At 43.8% G+C, this 27998-nt stretch overlaps 1 protein-coding gene across 1 annotated transcript; it reads right to left on the reverse strand.

Annotated features, from left to right (window-relative positions):
- Window position 1: 1 nt before the first annotated feature.
- Window positions 2-27997, reverse strand: rgs17 (regulator of G protein signaling 17). The gene is made up of 6 exons (XM_063192095.1): window positions 27806-27997; window positions 20290-20627; window positions 9562-9692; window positions 5497-5556; window positions 4102-4333; window positions 2-2215 (listed from the first exon to the last, which is right to left on the reverse strand). Exons 2-6 carry the CDS (start codon window positions 20290-20292, stop codon window positions 2027-2029), a joined length of 615 nt encoding a protein of 204 aa, XP_063048165.1. The 5' UTR covers window positions 20293-20627; window positions 27806-27997; the 3' UTR covers window positions 2-2026.
- Between the last annotated feature and the right edge of the window lies 1 nt (window position 27998).

The raw sequence follows: 27998 nt of genomic DNA on the forward strand, positions 1-27998 counted from the left end.
GTAACGTCCATCAATATTGCTAGATTTTCCATTAATAGTTTGTCCGCTAATATTGCCAGAGATCCACAGGACAGCAAATAAATCTATTAACCATACAAGTCTGTAACTAACCAAATTATGGAATTACGTTAGCTGTTAACCTGTGGATTTCCCGCCTATTCCCGTTATGCAATGTCAATTTTGTCCGGGACCCACAGTTTGGGAACCGCTGAGCTAGACCATTCATACAGGCCAAAAGACAAGGGTTCACCACATGGCACTCGGGACAATAATAACCCTCCTCTTCTTCACAAACAGCACGCATGCACCCGGTTGTGAGGAGAACAATTTGATTTTTAAAAGACACCATTACCATCAAAAACATTATGAAGTAAAATCAAAGCTGCCCTCAAGGTGTGAGTGAGGAGTACTGCTGTGATTACTACTACACTCCCTTTCATCTGTTTTGGCAACTCTTAACTACTCTCACCGACTCAAAACTGTCAAACGTGCCATACGGTAAACACGGACAACCACAGCAAAGCCCAGGCTGAGAGAGGAAATGGTCTGAGCAGCTCTGAAAAAACATGGCACTCACAGGAAAATGGCGGAAATGTACTTCCAGGAACAGAAGGCAATAAAAGCCTCTCTTGCTTCTTTAAAAAAAACAAAAAACAAAAAAACAATTACACCTGACAGTGGTGTATTCTGTAGGGAGCAATACAGTTATATTGGTTAAAAAAAAACTACAGAGAGATGACTCACATGCCCCCCTACAAGCTTGTATCTTTTCATCTTCCCATACACAATGAAGCTGAGAACTCCTGCCCTTGTCTTTCAACAACACAGCTAAAATATGTTAACTGGTACCAAAACCTTCCCTGTCAAAACAATCCTTAAATGAAATTCTGTCTCTCTCAGTCTCCTTTTCACTCGTTAGCTCTCTCTCTCTCTCTCTCTCTCTCTCTCTCTCTCTCTCTCTCTCTCTCTCTCTCAAGTCTCTAGTTCTTCTTTGTTACAGCCATCTGGGAAGGATAAGACAGATGTGTACAACAAACTTGAGTTTGTTGCTAAATTCAGCAGCTGTTTTTCTGCCCTTTTTTCAAGATAGGGTTTGTGATTTTTGCAGTGCTTAATAACATGATTCGGTTTAGCTGCCCGGCTGCATTGCTAGCCCTTGTTTTTTCCCGTTTCCCCAACCCCACGTGACTCCTCCAGAGATCAAACGGAGACATAGTTTTCATGTTGTGTGCCCCCTCTCTGTCCTCAATTCTTTCTAAATGAGTGCTGACAATGAAAACTAAATTCCCTTCATGTACCACAAGAGCTCGGTAGGGCCTGTTGCCATGACAATAAATAGAAACGTTTTTCTCAAACGTCCACCCTTGAGGACCCCCTCCATAACTGCGAAGGTGGACTACTATATTTATTTTGTTTCTTCCATGCAAAAAGGGTTGCTCTCTTGAAATTCTTTATTTGTGTGGGAAAGCTCCACACTACCACGGCACCAATGTTTAAATCTGCCTGCAGTTGTAAGACTGCAAGAAAAAAAAAAAAGAAAAAAGATGAAGGGAACGATGGGATGGCAGATCGAAGTATAAAAAGACAGAATGTGACACAGATGCACAGGTAGAAAAAAAAGACAGGAATAGTGATGGGACGGCCAGAGGCAAAGAATGACAGATTGTGAGTGAGAGATTTTTTTTTTCTGAATAGTTTCTTCAGAATGTACAGTACAAGAATCTTTTTTTATCATCAGTTTCATCTTGCACGTAGTGTCACAGTTGCCTGAGAAGTTCCATTTGGGCACTTATACAGGAACTGAGCTGAGCTTGAAGGATTGCTTACCTTTCTTTTTCTCTTTTTGAAAAAAAAAAGAAAAAGTACACGTTTTTCCCCAGTGTGGCACCTTGTTTTTATACAGGTTGGTTCATGAGTTTGTTGGTGTTGTGTTTGTGATAAAAACGTACGGTCACAGGGCTCTGTCTGTGCTCAGCGGCAAGGAGAGAGAGGTGAGGCTCAGGGCGAAGTGTCATGGCCCCGTTTTTTAGGTGTCTAGGCAGGAGCGCCTCTTGGTCTCCAAGAGGTCTTGGTACACAGAGGAGTTGAGGAAGCGCGGGAAAGAGTCCCGGTGCATCAGCGTGTAGATCTGCAGCTGGGCGTCGTCGTACATCAGCCGGTGGGGCTCGGCCATGCTCATGTTGATACCCTCACGCACACGCGAGTCCAGGCTGACCTGCAATGAACGGCACAAACAAAAGCCTTCCTGAAGCGCAGCGCGCTAAGCCCCCCACAATTGGGCTTACATTGCCCATGGGGACCACGATTCGAGTCCGGCCGGGGTCATTTCCCTGCCCTGCCCCATCTCTCTCTCCCAATCATTTTCTGTCTTCTCTCACACTGTCCTATAATAATAAAGGCCAAAAAGCCCCCAAAAATATACTTTTAAAAAAAGCCTTCCTCAAGGTGCCGAGTACGCGTCTACCAACAAGACTCACTAGATGAATGCATTTTGTTAACATCCATCTGGGATCGCTCATGATGCGAGGGACTTCAAAAAAACAATTTGGATCACCGGGTGACATTTTCATGGATGTGACGTAGTGCAGAAACGTCTGACAACAATGGTGGCTCACAGGGAAGAATTGTGCATCGAAGCTGATGCTGCTACTGTATTTCAACAATGTTGTTGAATCAGTTTTTGCTCACTTGAAGTCCTTCCCATTAAACGCAATTCCAGATGTGTGTGACATGACGTTGTCTATCCGGGTCAGTCTGTGGTTCAACAATTGCATACGTCATGACGAAACAGCTGCGATTGGTTGAATTTAAAAAGTACACGCCTAAAAGGTGACTTCACACAGATTTGGATGGTTTCCCAAAAAGCTTCAAGCTGCTTTTTGGGGCATTTCCTTTTCAATATCCAAATGTAAAAGAAACCGCCCAAATTATTGTATTATTTCGGAAAAGATATTGAATAAAAATGTAGTCAATCATATCGAATTGGGAAATTACGTAACGTGGCAAGCCGGACAACAAGAACAGTCTGGCTCCCTACCATTAGCGAAGATGTGTGTTCTAACAGTTTCAAATAGCACTTAGCCTCCACAACAAGTCTGTACAAATATTCAAACACAAAAAAATCCAGATCCACACAGAGTGCTGTGATCGAATGACGGATTTCCCGTCCCGTCTGGATTACTGGTATCTCCTTTGGAGCAGCTCTAGACCAACTGGGTTCATCGTGATCACAAGGCTAGCAGTGTTGCCAGATGGAAAATGCTGAATTATCGTTTTTGTGGGCTTTTTGGGAGGAAATTATCGTACAAGACCCAAATTGTTGTTTCAAGGCATTTAAATGAACTGAATGACAACTTATCATACATCATGTTTTTTTTTATCATATAGAGGACAAAATCGACAAAATTATGGTACAAATACAATAATTATCTGGCAACACTGAGGCTTTAGTACAAAACAGCTCATACTTAAGAGAAGAATTCATTACAGAATTCATAGCATTTCAGCATCGACATCACAGTCCTGACATCCTTTGCATATATTATGCAGACTGATAAACTTCATACAACACGATCAACTATTGGAAAGTAAAAGTAACTGGGTGCCAATTCCCAAATCAATACACAGTAATATATTCAAAAAGAAAGGATAGCACTACTAGTTGCTGTTCAGAGATCATAAAGTATTGAACCCAATGGGGTAGGGCTGCATGATTATGGAAAAATCATAATCACGATTATTTTGGTCAAAATCATAATCACTATTATTAATCGTATTATTAATATTGATTTTTGCAGATTTTTTTGAAAATTATAACAAGATGAAATATAACCAAGAATGAATTACATACCGGATGAGCAAAATAAAATGAATTGTAATAACTATGTAAAGGCAATAGCATATAACAAGATGGCAATAGCAAGAAACACCAGCCTGTCAGTATGTTATGGCTTCAAGGACGCTCTCAAAAGTAGGTCACTATTGCCACGATTAAATCACGATTAAAATCATGAGTTCGATTTTACTATCTTATCACAATTTTGATTATTTTTCGATTAATTGTGCAGCCCTACAATGGGGATTTTTAAAAAAAGTAGGTACCTCTTTTGGTGACAGGATGGACACATAGTCCTCGTAGATGATGCGTGCCTTCTCCTCGATGGTCATGGGGTTGGATTCCCTCTTCAGCTCCTCGCAGGCCAACCAGAAGAGCAAGTTCTCCTCGCTGTACTCCGACCGCAGGAACTCCCGGAAGATGCTCCTGCCTTCGTCCGACCGCATCATCTGCTCAAAGCTGCGAGCCCAGGAGATCAGCTCGTCCAAAGTCGGATGCCTAGCGAGAAAACAGAATAGAGTAAGCACCGTTTATTATTTATAGTTTATAGTCCTATAACCGTTTATATAGTTTTATTTATAAACTATGGTTTTTATTTATCCGACCACATTTATTTATAATATTATTTTCGACACAGCACAAAGAGGGTTAAAGTTTGCACTAGGTAGGATTGTGGCCGGAGTAGGTATTGCAACTGTGGTGTTCATTGAAATTGTGCCAAATGTGATCTTTCCATTACATCATCATATTTACTAACTAAATAATAAACTAATATTCAATAGTATGAACAAAGTGGTCTTCTATAAATTCAAAATGGCAGATATGGAGAAGAGACACCTTTTCATGTATGAAAAGCGCAATTTTCCCAGTCATAATGAATACTTTAAATTTGATGGTGGTCGTAAGTATTCATGAAAAAGTAATGGGCAGCATGAATTCTGGAAATAAACTACTAAAAATATTACATCGTGTACCTTGAAAGCCTACCTTCAAGGTGCACACACCAGAGTGTAAAAGCATAATTAATCCACTAATTAGAGAACTACAAAACTACTATGCTAAAAAGGTTGGATGCTGGGACTGGGTTAAGGGCAAAACATAATTTTAAACCGCAGTGGTTTGGGCCATAGTATACATGGGTTCAAAATTTTGTTTATAACCTGACTGCACGAACCTAACTGCGCACGACTCAATCTCTGATTGTTGGAAACCGCGGTCGGTCAACAGATTAGCTCACGTGGTTGGCTGCCAGTGTCTTGCCCCTCCTCATAACATCATGTTGATAAACACTGAGAGAACCCATGTATAGTACCTATGTTGACTTGGGATTATTTAAATAGTCAAGCCGACTTATTTCCATGTCAAATAAAGTCGAGAAAAGGGTCTAGGAACTTCTGAGGAGGTGTGGGCTAAAATGTGGTCAGCATAATGAATAATGTAGGATGGTGTTCAGGATGCACTTCTTGGTGATTTGTTGAACAGTTTTAGTAGCATCATCGGGATGATGACGTCTCAAAAGCCCTATGGAACATTACTAGAACTTCACACAAATTGCTACAACCATTTCAGGATTGCTAAAAAAAAAAAACGTTTTACACATCACGCCATGTATGTCAAATTACTGAATGGGTTGTGTGGGGCACCGTGCGTGAGAGACTTACGGCTCCTCGGTTGCTTCAATGCTGTCCATCCCTCGGGGAGGGACCACCCTGTCTTCGTTCCTGCAGGAGAAGCACACAGGAAGTGAAAACTATGCTGACTCGCGCTAAGCCCCCCCCATATTTGGGCTTGCATGCCCAAGGGTTGCACCCAGGGTTCGAATCTGGCCCGGGTCATTTGCCACCCCTACCCCGTCTCTCTGTCCACATTCGCTTCCTGGCGCTCTTCGCTGTCCTATATGAAATAAAGGCGAAAAAGCCAGTAAAAAATACATTTAAAAAAAAGAAAAGAAAACTATGCTGCCTGATGAGTGGAATGCAATGGAAACCTGTTGTTCAAATTCACAGGGACACGACTGAGGGCAGTTCTCTTTTTCAATACAGCAGAGATGCTACTACTACTATGTTCAAAACATCTTGACAAGAATAAACCACTGGCCACAGCTTATTGGGGGGGGGGGGGCAGCTGTGGTCTAATGGTTAGGGCAGTGGCCTTACAGTCAGATCAGAGGGTTGCAGGTTCAAATCCCAGCCTTACATCTCCCTCCACCTCTGTGCATGACTGAAGCGCCCTTGAGGAAGGCATTCAACCCCACATTGCTCCAGGGACTGTAACAATACCCTGCTGCAAATAACTGTAAGTCCCTTAAGATAAAAGCTAAGTCTTTGTGTGTGTGTGTGTGTGTGTGTGTGTGTGTGTGTGTGTGTGTGTGTGTGTGTGTGTGTGTGTGTGTGTGTGTGTGTGTGTGTGGAGAGAGACGACAATAGAGCGCACGTTATTAATGAGTGGTAGAAGTGGTAGGTTCATTTGTCATAGCATGGGCAACTGTTTTGCAGCAGTTGTACACCTCTCACACATGCACTCGCACTGCCACAAAACATTTAAAAAATGAGACTTCTGAAGTGGTATAGTCTGTCCTAATATGGTATCCTTCGTGACAGCTGTAGCTAGAGGCATATCTTGTCACCGCACTAGGCTAGGCAATCGATTGGGGCCCCCAAGGCCCTAGATCAGGGGTGTCAAACTCAGGCCGGGGGGGCAAATCTTATTCATTTTAGTCATTTTAGTCATTTAATTCGGCCCATGAGATCAATTCAAAATTTGTATTATAGTATATAGGTAAACTATACATTAATGATGTATGAGGGCCAAGAATTGAACATGAAATTTGGTGTGTCACAGGAATATGAGAAGGCCCAGGCCAATGACACAGCACACACTCACGTGCAACACAATATGTGCCAGAGTGTGAAATTGAACTAGGTGCGTGCCTGCACGGTTTTAGTCCATTTATTAAAAATAAATATTGAGCTTGGCCCACGCACTTCATTCCATTCCTGATTTTGGACCTCGGTCAATTTGAGTTTGAGACACCCCTGCCCTAGATGATGAATAACAGCTCACACTTTGCTACAGTAGAGGCAAATTTCTTTCAAATGTTCAGTCCTTTGATATTTCAGTTAGGGACCCAGCTGAACCTAGAGTCTGCTCTGGCTGTAGCAGTGCATAGATAAAACCATAGTTGCTAACTATGTTAGCTACTTTGTTGGTTGCAATGCAATTTCCCATTGACAACTACCGAAGTTGCCAACTGGCTAACAGCTACGCGTTCCAGAAACTGACCCCAGTACTCCAAACCCAATTTCTCACACCTTTTCCTCCAAACCCACACCGTCCTCTTAAGACACACTGGGGGAGCTGTGGTGCAGCGCGCTGACGCATCCGACCACAAATGGGCTTACGTGCCCAGGGGGACCCCGGTTCGAATCCGGCCTGGGTCCTTTCCCAGCCCTGCCCCATCTCTCTCTCTCTCTCTCTCTCTCTCCGAGTCTCTTCCTGTAATAATCTCTACTGTCATATCCTCAATAAAGGCCCCCAAGAACCCATAAAAAAGAAACACACACACACACACACACACACACACACACAATACCGTGCATCTTTTTTCTTGGGGCACTGGGATGATGTTTGAGCATCCCTCCCTTGCTCTCTAAATCAAAGCCTTCATTGTGCCAACCTAATTAGGTGCACTGCGGCCACAAGGCTTTCACATGGAAGGCCTGGTGCTAAATATACAGCGCCTCCAACACAGCTGTTTGGCATGTGATGCCGTGCCGAGATGGAAATAGCACTTCACAGACAAGATAATAGCACCACAAAGAGGCCAGCAGGGGGGGGAGCCTGGAGGGGCGGAAGACTAGAGCAAGGGGTTCCCAAACTTTACCATGACAAGGCCCCCCCCATATACCAGTAGATTCCAGCCAAGGCCCCCCGTATACCAGTAGATTCCAGCCAAGGCCCCCCATATACCGGTAGATTCCAGGAAAGGCCCCCCGTATACCAGTAGATTCCACCCAAGGCCCCCCGTATACCGGTAGATTCCAGCCAAGGACCCCCATACCGGTAGATTCCAGCCAAAGCCCCCCATATACCGGTAGATTCCAGCCAAGGCCCTCCACATACCAGTAGATTCCAGCCAAGGCCCCCCACATACCGGTGGATTTCAGCCAAGGCCCTCCATATACCAGTAGATTCCACCCAAGGCCCCCCGTATACCGGTAGATTCCAGGAAAGGCCCCCCTTACATGGGTTGTGTTATACTGTTTTCTCTGCAAACCCCCTTTCCCCCACCAATGCTCTATGTGTGTGTGTGTGTCAGTGTCCCATTAACATATACAGTATGAAATAACGATATTGGTAGTAATATTCATAGATGCAATAAATTATTACAGTATGCAGCTCTTCATTAATGAAAATATTGTCTTGCTGATTATGGTCCATGTTGATGCACATTAATGAATCAATTGTTTATTTTTTTGTGCTAAGCTTTACTTTTTCTGCCAACCTTCCGCGGACCCCCTTGCATCCCTTCTCAGGGGCCTCACAGGGGTCCCCGGCCCCCACTTTGAAAACCCCTGGGCTAGCGGGCGGGAGGTGGCGCGGCGGGGCGGCGGGGGGGTGTGGGTGGGTGGCCGTGGTGGTCCGCTGCAGATAGCAGGCAGGGCCTCACAGACAGTGGGATTGTCCTGCTCTCTCAATGTTTTCTTTATTTTCATACAGTATTTGTATTTATAAAACTACTATAAATAGCCTGAAATGAGCTGAGCTGAGCTGAGTTTGAGCTCGGCCCCAGTGAGTCTTCACCTTGTTTGGTCAGCCCCTTCTGAGGAACCGAGGGATGAAGAACTTAAAAAAAAGGGTCGCATATCGGGGGTACATTTCTCGAAATAGAAGTTGTTAGCCTGTTAGTGTAGTTGCCAATGGGAAAATGTATTGAAAACAACAGAGTAGCTAATGTAGTCAGCAACTACGCTTTTGAGAAACGCCCCCCAGTTTGATGAAGGTAAAGCTGGTGTCCGTGATTTTGTCTTCACTCGGTGCATTATTCCACAAGAGTAATTCAGGGGGGGGGTGCATTCAGCTCCACTGTGCGACTCCTTTTCCCCTCACAAATCAGGGGTGCATTTCTCGAAACCAAAGTTGCTTACTACACTAGCTACTTTGTTGTTTTCAATGCATTTTCCCATTGGCAACTACCGAAGTTGCTAACAGACTAACAACTTCTCTTTTGAGAAATGCAGCACAGTTTGTGCAGGATGTGGTTTAGTTGAGCAGCAGCAAAGGATCACTGCTGAGGACAATGGGTCGCATAAAAAGCTTTTAAATGAAATGTAGTTTGTATTAATTGTGTGTGGGATTGTGTTTTCCTTACAGTGTGTGTGTTAACTGTGTGTGCTTGCGGGTGTGTGTGAGTGCATGTGTTTGCACTGTCGTGTCGTGTGTGTGTGTGTGTGTGTGTGTGTGTGTGTGTGTGTGTGTGTGTGTCTGTGTATGTGAGTGTACATGCATGCAGGCGTGCGTGTGTGTTTCCCCTGCGTATGTGTGTTTGAATGCATGCAGGTGTGTGTGTGTGTGTTTCCCCTGCGTATGTGTGTGTGAATGCATGCGTTTCTCCTGTGAGTGTGTGCATGCATGCCTGTGTGAGCGTGTGTGTGCATGCGTGCATGTGTGCAGGCATGCATGTGTGCGTTTCCCCTGTGTGTGTGTGTGTATGTGTGTGTGCTTACCAGAGGCATTTGCAGCATCCGCACCAGCAGAGGCAGCAGGGGTTGGGCGTGGGGGGGCCGGGGGGCTGCGGGGGTCCTTCGATGTGGGGCTGCTGCCGCTTTCTCATCTCCCCTCCACTCACACTCTGCGGCTGGGGAGGGGGGGAGACCAGGGGGGGTGAAGACGAAGGGGGAGGATATAGAGATGAGGGGGTGTGTGGAGACGAGGGGGGGGGGGGGGGGGGGAGACAAGGAGTTGTGGGGTGGGCGATATAGAGATGAGGGAGGATGTGGAGACGAGGAGGGTGTGGAGACGAGGGGGGGGTGGAGACAATGTGTGTGTGTGTTGGGGGGGGGGGGGGGGCAAGGGGGGGTGAATACCAGGGGGGGTGATGGAGACGAGGGGGGGTGATGTAGACCGGGGGGGGGAGAGGAGGGGGGAGGGTGGAGACCAGGGGGGGTGATGGAGAGTCAATTATTTAACTCAAGGGCAGGTGGAAGATGACCCAATTGGAGCTACCGGTATGTTAAAGCGGTATGCCACTATTTATGCACGGGTGAGGCAAAAATGCAATTTCATTGTGTGCAGTGTTCACTTGTGTGCTGTGGAGTGCTGTGTCACAATGACAATGGGAGTTGGAGTGGAGTTGGAGTTTCCCAATGGGCTTAATACAGTTAAAATCGTTGGCCAGGGTTTATATAGGTGGTAAAGTGTCTTATTTTTCATGTAAGCCGTTGTCTTGTTTTAAGACAAGTTAAAAAAGGGAGCATGTCGCTAAGCTAGTGAAAGTCAATGGATCCGTGTAGCATGTAGCAATGCTACATGGATGCATTGACTTTCACTAGCTTAGCGACATGCTCCCTCTTTTAACTTGTCTTAAAGCAAGACAACGCTTCACATGAAAAATAAGACACTTTACCACCTTTATAAACCCCAGCCAAAGATTTTAACTGTAGCCCCAAAATAAAAGCTCCAAAATAGTGGCATACCCCTTTAATTTACTTACCGTATATAAGGGTATATTGTAGTTATAATTTTCAAAACTATTTTTCAAATAAAAGTCAAAACTGTGATTTTACTGAGACTTACTGAGAAGCAACAATAAAACATTTTCTTTTACATCATGGCATTTTGTTAAGGAGCTCTTCTTCATCTACATTCAGAAAATGAAAGAGTTGGGCCCTGCCATGGCTAAAATGGTAGGGCACTGCTACACCGGGGCCCCGGGTTCGATTCCGGCCCGAGGTCATTTCCCGATCCTCCCCCATTTCCCTCTTCCACTCACTTCCTGTCACCATCTCACACTGTCATTAAAGGTACACTGTGCAAGATTTGTAGTTGTTTATTTCCAGAATCCATGCTACCCATTCACTAATGTTACCTTTTTGATGAATACTTACCACCACCATCAAATTCAAAGTATTCATTATGACTGGAAAAATTGCACTTCTCATACATGAAAAGGGGGATCTTCTCCATCGTCCGCCATTTTGAATTTCCAAAAAAAGCAATTTTTAGCAGCAAAAATGACTTCACTTGGGCCATACTAGAAAATATTAGTCTATTACTGAGTAAACTTTCATGAAAAGATCAAATTTGGCAATAGCCAGCCCAGTTTCAATAAGCAGCATAGCTGCAGTACCTTTTTTGACCATTTCCTGCACAGTGCATCTTTAAGGCCTTAAAAAAATATTTTGAATAAAGAAGATGAAAGAGTTCCAACCAGCTGCCATATTTTTAACCAAATAATAAAAAGGTAGTAGAGTAGAGTAACTTTATTGATACCCAGGGGGAAATTAAGGACAGGGTATAACGACATGGTCTGGTGGAAAGAGACAGACTGACATTTACCCAGACCAGCCGAAAATTAGGGATATAACAAAAACAGCTACTATAGAGCATTCAGGCTGGGGATAAAACCAGGCAATCGGGAAGACACTACCACACTGTATTGAGGCTTCAGGAGGGAGGTTTACTAACGTTCCACACCATAGTTGGCCTCCGTTACATACCGGTATCAGGTTCATACTGTATACCAGAGATGTCAAACTCAGGCCCGGGGGCCAAATCTGGCCCGAGGAGACATTTCAAATGCGGAGCCATTTCCAATTCAACAAATTCAAATTGGCCCACACCACAAATGGCACATACACCATTAATGTATACGGTAATAAGACTTGAACATGAATTTGGGTGTGTCACAGCAAGGATGTGCAGACACATTTGAACTACCATGTATGATGAGAAAGAGCGAAAAGAGTTTGCCCCGCAACTTTGTTTCAGATTTTGATTTTGGCCCTCGGCTAATTTAAGTTTGACACCCCTGCTGTATACTTTCCTATTTGGCTTGACAGTCACATACTCTACATCAGTGGCCCTCAACCCCTTTTGGATAAGCACCCCCTGGACCTCATCATAAGCCTCCCTACGCCCCTTGACCTCATCATAAGGCTGCCAACGCCCCCCCTTAGCTTTAAAAAATAAAACGTACTAATGCCCCCCCCATGGGAAAAAAGCGCCGCCTCCGCCTCTCAGCTGTATCCTTCTCAACACCCCCTGGGGAAGTGTAGAGCCCCCGTTGAGAATCACTACTCTGTACCAGGGGCGTAAAGTATACTCCCGCAGCCCCCGCCAGGCAGGGGGGCCCATCCAAGGCAGGGGGCCCACATGGGCCCTTGACTTGAAGAAACGGGCCCCCTTCACATGATATTAGGCCCTCTCTTTTTGTTCGGGGGCCCGTTTTTGGTAGCTTGCAGGGGTCTGAAGTACTTGGTTACGCCAGTTCTCTGTACCTAGTAAATGTGTTGCTGGTTCATAATGTCATGATGATGTTGTTCTTACAGTACACCTGATTCACTGTGACTCACTCGAAGTAAAACCGCCACCAGGATGTTCGGTAATGCTGCGTTGTTCCAAATTTCATATGGCAGGAAATGAGAACAGCAGCAGAGTGGTTTTGTAGCGCCGAGCGGTAGCCACTTCAAAAGGATGACGGGAGGCAGCAGATACAGTTTAGCGTCCTCTTTATTTACCTGCCCTATCACGCTCTAAAGCGGGTAACAGGAGGCGTCTCCCAAGAAAACAATAAACACTACACATATCTACACTAAATAAACTCGCACCCCACACTTTCACACGTCTGCTCTCCATTAAATTCTCCTCAGCTCTTGGGGGAAAAAAATCAGCATTGGGTTGTGCAGCAACGAGAGTATGGGTTACCCCACCAGGACTTGAAGATGGACCCACAGTACTAGGCTAGGGCAGTGTTTCCCAACCTTTCTTGTCTCGCGTACCCCCTAAGCCTTTTTATTGTACTTCAAGTACCCCTAGCCCATGCTCTCTATATCTATTCCTTTATCCCAATATGACTATGCTGCATTCTCCATGTACCCCCTGAGGTGTGCTCACGTACCCCTAGTGGTACATGTACCCCTGGTTGGGAAACACTGGGCTAGGGGATCAAATTGGAGCTCGTCGGCATGACAGTCACTGCACATGCACACACCGCTAGTGATGGTCACTCCATCACAGGCTGCTCCAAAATTACATTTTTACATTACATTGCACTTAGCTGACGCTTTCATTTATTCAAAGCAACTTACAGTTATTATTTTTCAAGGTATTGGTTACAGGCCCTGCAGCAACGTGGGGTTAGGTGCCTTGCTCAAGGGCACTTCAGCCATGAATGGAGATGTAGGGAGAGGTCAGGAGAGATTCGAACCTGCAACCCCTAGATTGAAAGACCAACTCTCTAACCACTAGGCCACGGCTGCCACCTCAAAAGGTTGTTATGCTGTACCACAATGAAATCTAGCCAGGATCCAACTGGACGACATGGCCAACAATCTGCTGGAAATTTACAGCAACCATTCCAGTGATTCAGCCATTATCATATACAGTATATTTTGTTTTTTACCCTAAAAATGTTCGGATCCGCTAAGTTACTCGCATGTTAGCTCTAGGATACAGTACATTGAGCAAATCTTTTCAAAACGTTCTCTACTGGAATCTTCTAGATGACCCTTTTGTCTTCCATAGCCTAGATGCAGCGTGCAAGGATATCATATAGATAGAAAACAGATAAGGGAAAGTGAGTAAGTGAAAGCCCCACAGAGGAAGTCCCATTGCGGTTGGTGCACACCACACCACAGCACACAGTGCACACAATGAAATTGCATTTATGCCTCACCCTGGCAAGGGGGCAGCTAAACAGGTGCCTGGCTTTAGGGGAACAGTGCAGCAGGACAGCACCACAACACTCAAGGTACCTCAGTTATGGAGGAGGATGGAGGAGAGCGCTTCCCCACCCAACTGGCGGGTGTCAGGAATGAATAAAGCAACCCCAGAGCTATAAGCCAGAGAGCCTACCCAATGCCCATAGAGCGCAGCGCCCACCTCACTACTCATGACTGCCCAAAAAGGGCACATTACAAGACTTTTCTTTTCCACACTGCAACACTGAAGACATTATTACCTTCGCCAGAAGGTTATGTTTTGCCCGCCGTGTATTTATTTATTTGTGAATATGTTTGTACTTCGTCTAACTCAGTCAAAACTGAGCCGATTTTTATTAAATTTTGTGGGATGATTGGTCATGACCCAAGGAAGAATCGATTAGTTTTTGGGAGTGATTGGGTCAAAGGTCAAAGGTCAAGGTCAAAATGTTTGTTTGTACTTTGTATAACTCAGACAGAACTGAGCCGATTTTTATGAAATTTAGTGGGATGATTGGTCATGACCCAAGGAACAATTGATTAATTTTTGGGAGTGATTGGGTCAAAGGTCAAAGGTCAAGGTCAAGGTCACTAAAAAGGTCAAAAACGCACATTGAGCCGATTTTTATGAAATTTAGTGGGATGATTGGTCATGACCCAAGGAACAATCGATTACTTTTTGGGAGTGATTGGGTCAAAGGTCAAAGGTCAAGGTCACGAAAAGGTCAAACACGTAAATTGAGCCGATTTTTATGAAATTTAGTGGGATGATTGGTCATGACCCAAGGAACAATCGATTACTTTTTGGGAGTGATTGGGTCAAAGGTCAAGGTCAAGGTCACGAAAAGGTCAAAACGTAAATTGAGCCGATTTTTATGACATTTAGTGGGATGATTGGTCATGACCCAAGGAACAACCAATTACTTTTTGGGAGTGATTGGGTCAAAGGTCAAGGTCAAGGTCACAAAAAGGTCAAAAACGTTTTTCTTTGCCAAGCACTATATGCCAGAACAACGTGTGCATGCTGAATTGAATAAGAGGTCAAGACTGGGCCAAAAATGTAATATTACGATATTCCGGTCTGATTTAAATGAAACTAACACCAAAATTTGGAGAATGTTATGCCCCACACTTTGAAGATGGCCAGAAAAAAATAAGTGGCGTAGGCGAAGGTTTGCGCTCTACCGAGTGCCCATTCTAGTTTTCTGATGAGTTAGAGACGCAACAAGCCATTAAGCTTCAACAAGCCATTAATTTGAGTGATATGAGCCAGAGTGTTAACATTCTTCTGGAGTACTCTTAAAATGACAAGACTATTGATTGTGACTTTATATTGACAACAAGACTATTCAATTTGACTGCCTTATCTGTACACAACGACTTATAACAATGACATATGCATTATTTCTGACAAATACCGTTGATTTTAGAGGATTTAAAGAAAGAGACTGTCTTTCACACGCCCATTAAACAAAACAAGGACAGTAAACGTGTAAAACAGTAAACGTGAATAAAAATTGCTGTTGTGTTGCATCTTACACTTTCTCTGTAATCCCGGCTGAGTACATACTTAGATATTGTTCTGAACTTCATCTGCATTGTCAACACCATGTTGAAGATACACATATACATTATTATATATTATAAGACAAAATCCAAAGGATGTCCATCTTGTGTAATGATATTGTAAAGTAGAGCTTGACATTGGCACCCGTGAAACAGCAAAATGCTGGTCAAACTTGACCGTGGCTAATTATTTCAGTGTCACTAGGAAGTTTGACAGGTAGTACACTCTTGGTCATGACACATAATAGAATTATGATGTTTATATTGCATTATACACTTGGTTTGTATTTGTCTGTACATTTACTTTATGTCAGACACTATGTTAAAGGGTGTGCTTTTCTTCTTCCTATAGCATTTCTTCTGTGCCTAAACATAGGCTATCTTGGTAGAAAAAAAAGAAAATTGTGACCAAAAGTGTGGCTAGTAGAAAGGCCAGTAGAATGGCAAGTGACTCCGTCAAGCAACTAAGCCACATTGACCAGTGAGCAAAAAGGTTAATGTCACATTCTGTTGTAAAGCCAGAATTGGCCACCACTAATATCCTGAGAAATAATCCTACCTGAATGTGCATTGAAATGTTGTCCACCATTTTTACACTGAATCTTCTTTTACTCACTGCTAACGCCATAGAGATATAACGACATGCAGGACATTCCCTCGAGTGGGAATGCCTGCCTTGCCACACGTTTCAATAATGTTCTGGCATGATACGGTACAGTGACTGGTGAGCCTGAGCCTTGGAAAAAAAAAACCTTGCAAAAAATTTACAAAATATGCAAAAACATCCGTGGCCTGCCATGCTATTAAGGACCAGCCAGTGGAACAACATGGAAACGGATGCAAAACCAAGTGAGGAGTGGCATTGTTCAAAGCAGCTACACGGCCATAGGGCCGCTCTTCTATGCAAATAGGCACGCCAAATTACATCCAGGATTCCTGGGAAGTTGTTATAAAGTTGGAGGCATGGCTGGATTGGCCATATGGCATACAGGGTATTTGCCTGGTAGACTGTTGATGATTTTGGTTTGTTCCTCTGCTCAGTGTAGTGGAATCAGTCCTCCTCATGCCGCTACAGCTGACCTCTCCAAGTCATAACATGAACAGCCTTCATTTTAGCTGTTAGCAGGGGCGCCGCCAGAAATGTTGGGCCCCATGAACGATTCGAATTTTGTGGACCCCTCAAGGGCTCCTGTCAGTGCTGTCAGTGCTCGAGCCCTGAGAAAATGCAAACCCTCACTCCAGCTGCACCCATGGCTGTTGGGGTCAACATAGCTTGTGTAACAGTACAATTCCACATCCAATCATATTTCTATGTGTGTTTTATTTTCCATATTATATGTATTTATTTTTGTGTTATTTATGTTCACAATATGGGGTTGTAGTGTTCTGCTACGGGTGTACTATGTTATTGGACCTTTATCGAGGAGGGTTCCCTTTTGGAATGTTAAGAAGGGGGGACGTTTAGAAAGGGGGACCTGCCGGAACCGGCAGGTCAGTTTACCTCAGGGATTGTTTTGAGATGTAAGTGTTGTGGTCAGCCGAAATAAACATTCAACTCGAACTGTAACCCGTGTCTCCTCGCCTCGTCTGAACTGGAGTGTCTTATGGTTGGTAACCAACTTTCAAGGGTTACACTTGCAATAGATGACTAAAAATGTTATAGGCCTGGTGGACCAGTCTTGGCTGAAAATGCCAGGTCTGATTGTTTTGTCCCAGTCCAGCCCTGGATGGAGGAGACATTTTCCAATCCTAATTTGCAAACACACCCCAAAGGACAACACCGGTGATGACTTCATGGTATAAAAATAAAATGCCTCATTCATATTCAACCTTGATGTGAAAACGCCAGCAACTTTTGGGAAACAATCATTACAGCGCTACAACTGCCAACTGTTACATATTTACACGGTGAAGTCCATCAGCCAATCCACACAATTCCTCAGGAAATCACATGCTTCAGTCCATTTCAGGTGTATGCATTTACACCCAGGGCTCTAAATTAACACCAGGAAACCGGCCAAATGCTGGTGAAATTGCAGTTTGGCGGTCTATAGAAAACACCAAATTACCAGCCACTTTGAAGCATTAGTGAATGTGTGTTTGGCTAGTACAAGTATTATCTACTACCCGTTTTGGCTAGTGATGGAAAAAGAATCTATTCTTAGTAGGGCTGGGCGGTTCTGGAAAAAATGCGTATCACGGTTTTCTTGCTGAAAATTAATATCACGGTTCTCTGCATGATTTTTTTCAGAAGCACCGATTTTCCCCACATCTCAATGTTTCTGAAGAAAAGGCTGACATTAAATTTAAAAATGAAATAAAATCCTGAATCTCCATTGCTATTTTAATCACTTTTTTGGAATAAAAACTAAAAAAAAAATCTTCTCTCATCAAAAAGTGAACCTTGTGTAGGTGAAAACCGTTATCACGTTTTTTTAACGGTATACCGCCCAGCCCTAATTCTTAGTCCATTTCCCATTTTTATTTAGACAAGCCAGTGTCATATGTCATAAGATATTGGTTAAGGGCGCTGGCTTTATAGCCTGAGGGTCGCTGGTTCAATTCCCAACTCCAACAGCGGTGTAAACGACCAGCAGCATCCCCTGCAACTCAGTTACCCTGTGCTGTCTCTCCTATCTCTCCGCAATAATATAATATTAGACTTGGCATTAATTACTCTCTCCTATCTTCCCCTGTAGCTGAAGTACCCTGTACGGTCAAGCTACACTCAAAATTCATGAAACCAATTTGTGGTGCTGTCACCTCATGTGTGGGGGCACCTACACAATAGGGCTGTTAATAATCATTTAAATGTATCGTGTAATCTGAGGATTAAATCAAATTGCATCATATCATGGAGCATTCTTAAGTATTGGAAATAATCGAATCACTAGCCCCTGGCCAATGCCCTAGCTCCATAACAAAACAAAAGTGGAAAAGTATTTGGAAAAGTCCAAAATAATCGCATCACATCGAATAATAGGATATCGATATTGAATCGTATCGTCATAGAGGCTAGTGAATTACACCCCTACTACAGAAGCACACAGTGGCCTGGAGGTCTTTTCAAGCAGGGGATCTCTACTTCTATACTTTTGTCTCTTCATCCATCACATCCCCTCTTTCCGCCTCCCTCTCTCAGCAACTCTCTCTCTCTCTCTCTCTCTGCAACTCACTCTCTCTCTCTGCAACTCTCTCTCTGCAACTCTCTCTCTCTCTCTGCAACTCTCTTTCTCTCTCTCTGCAACTCTCTCTCTCTGCAACTCGCTCTCTCCCTCTCTCTCTCTCTCTCTCTCTCTCTGTGCCTCTCTGTCTGTCTCTCTATCCTTATCATTGACATTCCAGGGCAACACAGCAAGTGATGCATGGCACAGGTCATGGTTGGCTGGCCAGCACGGGATTCCTCTTACCATCATCCAGAGAAGACAACTGAGAAGGGGGTGGAACTAGTAACTCTAGCAGGCGCTGGCCTTTAAGATCAGAGGGTTAAAGGTTCAAATCCCACCCTTACCTACCCAGGCTCCATCCTCGCAGTGACGCAACACCTTCGGCTCTGCTACACTTGCTCAGGAAAAGAGCTTGTTCAGGTACATTCGAGTTCCCCCTGGCAGGGGAACTCCACCCACTTTGTCGGGAAGCAATCAACTTTGAGTATCACCAACAGTCCTGGGTAGAGGCGTGTTCAAGGCAGTGACGTGGTTTAAGCAGAGACGTTCTATAGGGACTAAGAATTGTTTGAACTTTGGCACAGTCTTTTCTGCCCTGGACCAGTAGTGTCAGTTGCTATGGTCTTGGTCAGACCAAGTCTCGAAGAGATTTTTAAAGTCATGATAATCAGGCTACCTTTACCAGCACCTTCATGCGTGGCTGAAGTGTCCTTGAGCCAGGCAAGCAGTAAATACATTCTACTACTTCAAAATTACATTAATTTTTAACACGAACTTCACAATGACTTAAATCATGTGTTTTTTTGGGACAGTCTGTAAATATACGCATAATGCTTTATAGATGCTTATGCTTGTGTATTACTGTACACTCACCGGCCACTACATTAGGAACACCTGTTACAACTGCTCATTGAGGCAAATTTCTCATCAGCCAATCACATGGTGGCAACTCAATGCATTTTTGCATATAGACATGGTCGAGATGATCTGATGCAGTTGAAACCGAGCATCGCAATGGGGAAGAATGGTTATTTGAATGACTTTGAACATGGCATGGCTGTCAAGCTGAAAGGGCTTGATTTGAGTATTTCAGAAAAGAGTGATTTACTGGGATATTCACATACAACCATCTCTAGGGTTTACAAAGAATGGTACGAAAAAGAGAAGAAATGCAGTGAACAGCGATTCTGTGGGCAAAAATGCCTTGTTGATGATATAGGTCAGAGGAAAATGGCCAGACTGATTTGAGCTGATACAAAGGCAACATTAAGTCCAATAACCACTCATTACAACCGAGGTATGCATAAGAGAATCCCTGATTACACAGGACATCAAATCTTGAGGCAAATGGGCTATAGCAGCAGAAAACCACATTTGGTGCCACTCCTGTCAGCTAAGAACAGAAAAATTAGGCAAAAATTTGGACAGGCTCACCATAAACAACACTAGAAGATCGGAAAAAGGTTGCCTGGTCTGACGAGTCTTGATATTGGAATGGTCAGATTGTGGCATCAACAACATGAAAACATGGGTCAACCCTGCCTTACATCAACGTTTCAGGCTGGAGATATAATGGCATAAAGATATTTTCTTAGCACAATTTGGGCCAATTAGTACCAATTTATCTTTGTTGGAATGCCACAGCCTACCCAAGTATTGTTGCATCAGTTCCGGCAGTTCTGAAGGCAAAAGGGGGTCCAACCAAGCACTAGAGAGGTGTTCCTAATGAAGTGACCGGTGAGTGTATATGTGTCATTATGCGTCCATGATGTGTTTAGGGCATGTAAAGAGGTTGTCTTACCATGCAAACTAGCGCGTGTCCTTGGTGATGTCAGGGTTTAAAATCATGGTGATAACGTTGGAGATCAGGCCGCAGCACGATGTAGGAATCATTCCACTGGGGTTTGCTTCGCCACTCACAACATCGCTTTCACGGCTGGCTTTTAGCAGGACGGAAAAGAGTGAAGTACGGATGTGACCGAGGGAGTTTTTTCGCCCATTTGGAGGGCGAGGAGTGGAGGTAGGAGTAGCCGATGGATCCCCTTCCCACCAACCTGGTGTCACAGGAAGTCGCCACCACAAACAGGAACTGGGCCAGCAGGTGAAGCACTAAGGACAGAGGCTTTGGATGGACGGCATCTGAAGGAGGAGAGATTAGAACATGGATGAGTACAGTAGAAGTGGAAGTACACCTAGTTTGAGTTGAGTACAGTGAAAGTAGAAGTGGGTCAAAGACGTCCAACATGTCCTTCAGTGCAACGGATACTTTTGCTTACTGTAAATGCAAAAAAATTAGTTTTTTTTTTTAATTATTTTTTTGGCTTGGCTTTCATGCATTCACTTTTCAAAAAATTGTTTTGAAATGTCATGTTTTTCACAGTTACAGTAAGCAAAAGCATCTGTTAGCACTGAAGGACAATGTCATGTTGGACGTCTTTGACCCAAGTAGACAGGGCTCTGCAGTAAATCAAGACCAGCCAACCAGCCAAATGCTGCAGAAATTTCAGTTTGGCTGGTAGAAAAGACCAACTTGCTGGTAGCCACTTTGACTCAGTAGTGAGTGTGAGTGTGAGTGTGTAGTAGGGTGGCCAGACGTCCGTCTGTAGGGAGGACCGTCCGTCTTTTCAGTGCCTTGTCCGGCGTAAGGCACAGCAATAGGCTGGAAAAAAATGCATTAAAAAAATGCATGAAATCGCATCTAAGAAACGCTCATTTTCTTGAGAGAGGACCCCCAAACCTCCTGTTCTAAAATATATCCTCCTTTTTCCTGTCACGGAGGTGGTCACCCTAGTGTGTAGTGAGTGAGTAACATCTACTAGCCATCTTGGCTGGTGGTGAAAATGTTCATTCAGGGCCCTGATAGAGATGTAATTATTACTGTACTACTCTAGTAGTATGATAGTACATTGTTTGAAACCATGTAAAATCATACTATTCTTGTTGTAATTTCATCTGTAAGAGTACTTCTGCTTTTAGTATATACAACTCTGTTGAGAAGGACTGTCAGACACCACATCTAGGGTTCCTTTCAGTATCGGATGACACCCAGACACACTGCTGGCAGACAAACAGACACAAACTGGGTCCAATTCAATCTCTAACCTCCCATGTTCTCCTTTTGCTTGTGGCCTAGAGGTGCGAGGCAAGACGTCATTGACGATAGAAGTGCTATCCAGGCCCTACCGTGGCCTAAAGGTAAGGCACCCGTCTACTATGTGGCCGACCCAAGTTCGATTCCCGGCCCGGGTCCTTTGCCGGCCCTTCCCTGCCTCTCTCTCTCAACTCGCTTCCTATCACCATCTTCACTGTGCTATCATAAATAAAGTCAAAAAGACCAAAAAATTATATCTTTAGAAGTGCTATCCAATATTTTGCAAAAGTACAGTTCAAAGGTCATTTTTATATTTAAAATAGGAATGTTGAATGGATAGGCAGTTGTGGCTGGCTAGGCTGACATCAGGTTCACTTTATTGTTTTCTCCACATGGACGGGGACATGAGGCCAGTCCGCAAGCAAAAAGAGAGGAGGGAAGGTTAGATACTGACAGGGACTCCTGGAGTGATGCCTTTGGACCATTGCTTTGGAAGCTATGAGAGTGGAGTGTGTTACGTGCTGGTGAGTTAACAAATAAATACTGTTGGCTACATACACAGACAGACAGACAGACAGACAGACAGACAGACAGACAGACAGACAGACAGACAGACAGGCAGGCAGACAGACAGACAGACAGACACACACACAAACACACACACACACACACACACATTACATTACTATGCCAGTAGGCCTAACATTATGCAACAGATGTCAGCTTGGACGAAAAGCAAGTATTGTAGCCAGTATCCTTTACACATACGCCTACATGTAGAACGCATGTATAACATGCATACTGCATTTATACAGGATACATACTTTTCTTTGAGCTTGAGTTGTTGTACTCGACAATAACATTTAAATGCCTTTTGACTGATATTACTTGGGGATAATCCTACATTTGCATCTAAACTCCTCCATACACAAAGTTAAAAACAGGGCTTGGGTATGCAAATTATTGATTCATTAATTGTTAGTTGATTGACCTCATCGATCCACTTACGATTAATGGATAAGCAGCGTTTCTTTCCCCCAAATATCAATGTTTCCCCCAAAAAGCTCTCATCCACATCTCATTCCCAACAGCTCTCATCCACCTCACAACAAAATGGAAGAAAGAATGTTTCTCTTATTAAACCTCTGAGAGTTATCAGTTTAGATGACAACACAAACTATGGCCACGGTAGACAGAAGGGCCTAGCCTGGTCCTGACCATCCCATAATACTATCATTTCATTTCGTATTCATGGTCTGGCATTTGTTTGCTCTGAAGCGATTGTAGGAAGCTGCACTTCCAAGCGATTGTAGGATAACTGCACTCAGTTATGGTTTGAAATTATTGGACACCTCTCACCCAATCGTTGGCAGTTACTCAACAACAACATAGCGCAGACCAATGGCTCTGGCGCAGATGTGTACGTCATTGTCATGAGCGTCCTCCCCCTTTCGCCCCCACGTGGGGGGCGTATTCGCTTATTGGCTGTTTTCTGGGGGGGCGTTGCGATCAAAATTCTACTGCTCCAAGCACTCCACAGAGAAGCACGGCCAGACTACAGTAGTGGAGCCAATCCTTTGGCGGAAGTACGTAGGATGGCTTGCGAGGCTAAGAAGGGCCATCATCTGTGTACGATGTTGGTGATCATAGAATTTCCATATACTATATACACATGGAAAATCTTTAAGCAATATGGCATAAGTTAATGTGTCAAAACCACTACATTTAGGTCAATGGTCAAAACTTTTTGATTCTTGATTTGGAGGGTTTTTTTTTGTGGGGTTTTTTTAAATGCAAAATATGCTACTTCATCACTCCCAAGTATTCTTGACTTTCTCTAACAAAGAGCAACAATTAGTGTTGGCCGCTGTGGCTGAATGGTTAAGGAGAAGGTCTTAAGATCAGAAGGTGGCCGGTACGAATTCCACCCTTACCTCTCCCTACACCTCCATCCATGGATGAGGGCCCTTGAGCAAGGCACCTTACCCTACATTGTTCCAGCAGGGACTGTAACCAATGCCCTGTGAATAACTGTAAGTTGTTTTGGACAGAAAAATCAGCTAAGTGTAATGTGTTAGGGTGCAGTGGTGCAATTAGCATAAAACTCTGTGTGTGTGTGGGGGGGGAGGTCGGGGCGCTGTGGTGCAGCGCAGCGTGCTAAGCCCCCCACATTTGGGCTTGCATGCCCATGCCCACCCACGGGGACCGCGGTTCGAGTCCGGCTGGGGTCATTTCCTGATCCTCCCCTGTCTCTCTGTCCCATTCGCTTCCTGTCACCATCTTCAACTGTCCTGTCAAATAAAGGCATAAAAGCCCCTAATATATATATATATATATAATATATACATATATATATTTTTTTTTATTTATTTTTTTTAACTGTGTACGGGCCGCGGCACATGAGGACCCACAGACAGAGTTGTATAAAGAAGTAGAAGTGCTCTTACGGATGGGCGTCATGACAACACTAGTAGTAGCACGGTACAGTACATACAGTGCCCTCCATAATTATTGGCACCCCTGGTTGAGATGTGTTAAAAGCCTTAAAATAAATTCAGTGTTTGTGGCAGAAGAATACTGTCGCACTGAAAATTTTAGGAAAATGTAGCCTTCAACTCAAATGAATTGTAGGAAAATAAAAAAAATCCCTGACTAAAAAATAATTATTTTTCATTAAATCACCTGTTCCACAATTATTGGCACCCTTAACAATTCCCAGGAAATAAATATAATTGAAGCATTTCTGTCATTTCTACAGTAGTTTACAAAGTTTACCAGAGTATGTAGGAACATTTAATTAGTAATTCATCACTTCCTGTTTCCCTGGGGTATAACTATGACGTGACACCGAGGCCATTTCTCTTATCCACTCTTAAACATGGGAAAGACAAAGGAACACAGCATACAAGTGAGGCAGATGTGCGTCGACCTTCACAGGTCAGGCAGAGGCTACAAGAAGATTGCCACTCAACTGCAGCTGCCCATATCTACTGTGAGAGGAATAATTAAGAAGTTCAAAACAACTGGAACAGTGGTAAACAAGCCTGGACGAGGACCCAAGTTTATTTTGCCACCACGCACAGTGAGGAGGATGGTAAGAGAAATCAAAATATCTCCAAAGCTCACTGTTACAGAATTACAACAAATGGTAGCATCCTGGGGTCACAAATCTCCAAATCAACCATCAGGCGCTGTCTACACGCCAACAAGCTGTTTGGGAGGTATGCACGGAGAAAACCTTTCCTCACCCACAATCATAAACGCAAACGTCTGGAGTTCGCCCAGCGGTATTGGGGCTTCAACTGGGACCGTGTGCTTTGGTCAGATGAGACCAAGATTGTGCTTTTTGGCAACAAACACTCTAAGTAGGTCTGGCGTGCCACGAAAGATGCGCATGCTGAAAAGCACCTCATACCCACTGTGAAGTATGGGGGTGGGTCAGTGATGCTGTGGGGCTGTTTCGCTTCCAAAGGCCCTGGGAACCTTGTTAGGGTGCATGGCATCATGAATGCTTTGAAATACCAGGACATTTTAAATCAAAATCTGTTGCCCTCTGCCAAAAAGCTGAAGATGGGTCGTCACTGGGTCTTTCAGCAAGACAATGACCCTAAACATATGGCCAAATCTACACAGAAATGGTTAACCAGACACAAAATCAAGCTCCTCCCATGGCCATCTCAATCCCCAGACCTCAACCCCATTGAGAACCTGTGGGGTGAGCTGAAGAGGAGAGTACAGAGGAGAGGACCCAGGTCTCTGGATGATTTAGAGAGATTCTGCAAAGAGGAATGGCTGAAGATCCCTCTTTCTGTCTTTTCCCATCTTGTGAAACATTATAGGAGAAGATTAGGTGCTGTTTTGTTGACAAAAGGGGGTTGTACAAAATATTAAGAACAGGGGTGCTAATAATTGTGACACACATTATTTGATGTCAAATAATTATTTCTTTATGTGGGATTTTTTCCCCACTGAATAAATGCACTTGTATTGAAGGTTGGATTTTTCTCTTTTTTTCCATTAAGGTCCCATATTATTTAGAGAAAAATAATAATAATTGGAAGCTAAAAAACACATCTCAACCAGGGGTGCCAATAATAATGGAGGGCACTGTAGTTGCAACTATGTAATATCATACTATTGGTGTCGTAATTATAGTACCTCTGCTTCTACTTTATACAACTGTGGACCCGGGTCTGGGTACGGCCTGGCTCATGCCCCCAATCCAACCCCATCTCTCTTTCTCTTTCACATTCATGTCCACCTCTTCACCCGTCTTATCATTCATGACAAAGACAAATGCCCAAAATACTTAAAAAAAAAAAAAAAAGAGCAAGCATTAGATACAGTAATTCAAATCAATGATCAACTAGTCTTCAGAATTAGCTCAAAGTGTCTTCTTTGTGAGTGAGAGTCCGTGTCACAACAAAACAGACAGCAACATAAGGAGGAGGCATGTTAGGAAGACTACGCAGAGCTGTCATTAATGCAACACTAAAAGTAGTGCCATTCAACTTCAAGCCCTCAACCCTGTGTGAAGTTTTACACGCACACACACGCACACGCACACGCACACACACACACACACACAGACACACACACGCACACGCACAAATCAATTTAACAACATTCAATTTTAAATTGCAGGAAATGTTCAACGGCCCACATCTGGCCTGCAGGCTGCCAGTTCAATAGGCTTAAAGCAGTGTTCCTCAAACTTTTTCAGGCCAAGGACCACTTTGCCTCCCCAGAAATGTTCAGGGACCACCTGTCAACTTAATCAACAGTTGACAGGTGCTAATTCGACACTGCTGATTTCGATGCAGATCACTTACTTTTATTTCACATTACAAGCCTGTCTTGTTGTGGTGGAAATATGACAGCTATGCAGGGCTTTGAAATAATGTCACAAATATAGCCTACTGCTAGCTTGTCTTAGAAAAGTAGAAATCCCCTCGCGGACTACCTGAGCTCTGCTGTGGACCACCAGTGGTCCCTGGACCACACTTTGAGAATCACTGGCTTAAAGGTACAGGGAGAAAGTGGATAAGACTGAGTCCATCTTGAACATTGCAATGACGTAGTCTGTAAACAAAAATAGTTATTTTAACGGCAGTAGCCTACTGTTGAATCTTGTAAGGTCAAGTCTAGTCAATCAGCTACATAGGCTACACTGCTAGCGTGAAACTTACAGTAGGCCTAGTATAGAGTTTACAATGTATTATCCAGAGAGCATCCCTTCAGTGAAGCCACTATTACTGTAACACTGATCAGTTTGATTCCCTTACACACTATTACACACTAAGGCATGTCACACAGAAACTTACTTTTGTTTTGAGTGATAAACTAATGGATATTTATCAATAGATTGTTTTGTGATCCGAAGCATTTTAGTCTTTGGGCGAATTATTACACATTATCAGAAATGCACTGTTATGATTATTGTGACAATTAATTGGGATAACCTACAGTACCTACATGCAGAGAGACAGTAACTTGGATTTTCCCTGGTTCGGGATTAATCATCCTCAGCGGATCCCTAGTGTAATTGTCTTCTGTTCCCAACAGAAACACTGTTTACCTTAATGACATAGGCTATTCCAGAATGCATGGTGAGGACGCTGAGAGCGAAGAAAACTAATCAGTGCCTTCAGTAGCCTCCCAACTCGAACAGGAAGCGTTAAAAACAGAATAGCCTAAACACTCCGAGCAGACAGTGGTTGTTGCAAATAAATAGCCAAGTGATCACAATGACGAATGGGAAAAGAGCATGCATGTGTCAGATGTCAGAAACCGCTATCTTTACCAAAACCTGCTTGGGTAAAGCTTTCAGTGATGCATATGGTATGTGACACTTAGCGAAAGAGCACCATCAGACTGCCGCCGGTAATTACAGCATATTAATGTTACTGGCCTAAACCTTACTGCCATCATCATGAGCTACTCTTAATTATCATCGCTGCCTGGGTTTTTGCATCGGTCTCTCTTGTAGCTGTAAGGTTCGAAGCCGAACTGCAGGTAAGGCAATAACCTACGGCTTTAAAATAATACCGTGACAGCACGTAGTCGCCTGCACTTCTGGAGTCACAACATGGAAAATGTACTGTCGATATAAAGACGCTAACTTCCCTGCACAATTTTATTAAATTTCTTCCCCAGAAAACCAATGGCTAGCTCGCTAGCTGGCTAATGATGCATTGATTGTAATACAAGATATGTATCCACCTACCCTTTTATTTTGGATGTCAGTCTTCTATTTTGGTGTCATTACATGCGCCTAGCAGTCATCGTTTAGGTATCACACTGTATATTTATATGCTGGCGTAAAATATCCATCGGCGGTGTGTTTTTTTTCACCCATCCGCCCAACTTCAGCACCGAGCCAGTGGAAACGCACTGCGCATGCCTGCTTGAACTGTCAG

The sequence above is a fragment of the Engraulis encrasicolus genome, chromosome 24, assembly GCF_034702125.1.
Source record: "Engraulis encrasicolus isolate BLACKSEA-1 chromosome 24, IST_EnEncr_1.0, whole genome shotgun sequence".
In the NCBI taxonomy this organism is placed as follows: Eukaryota; Metazoa; Chordata; class Actinopteri; order Clupeiformes; family Engraulidae; genus Engraulis; species Engraulis encrasicolus.

What these genes read in the sequence shown, in the direction of transcription:
- rgs17 (XM_063192095.1), bottom strand. An exon ending in ATTGAAGCAACCGAGGAGCC is followed by an intron (nt 4,334 to 5,496) that starts GTAAGTCTCTCA and finishes TTTTCTCGCTAG; the next exon opens with GCATCCGACTTTGGACGAGC. An exon ending in CCATCCTGTCACCAAAAGAG is followed by an intron (nt 2,216 to 4,101) that starts GTACCTACTTTT and finishes CGTTCATTGCAG; the next exon opens with GTCAGCCTGGACTCGCGTGT.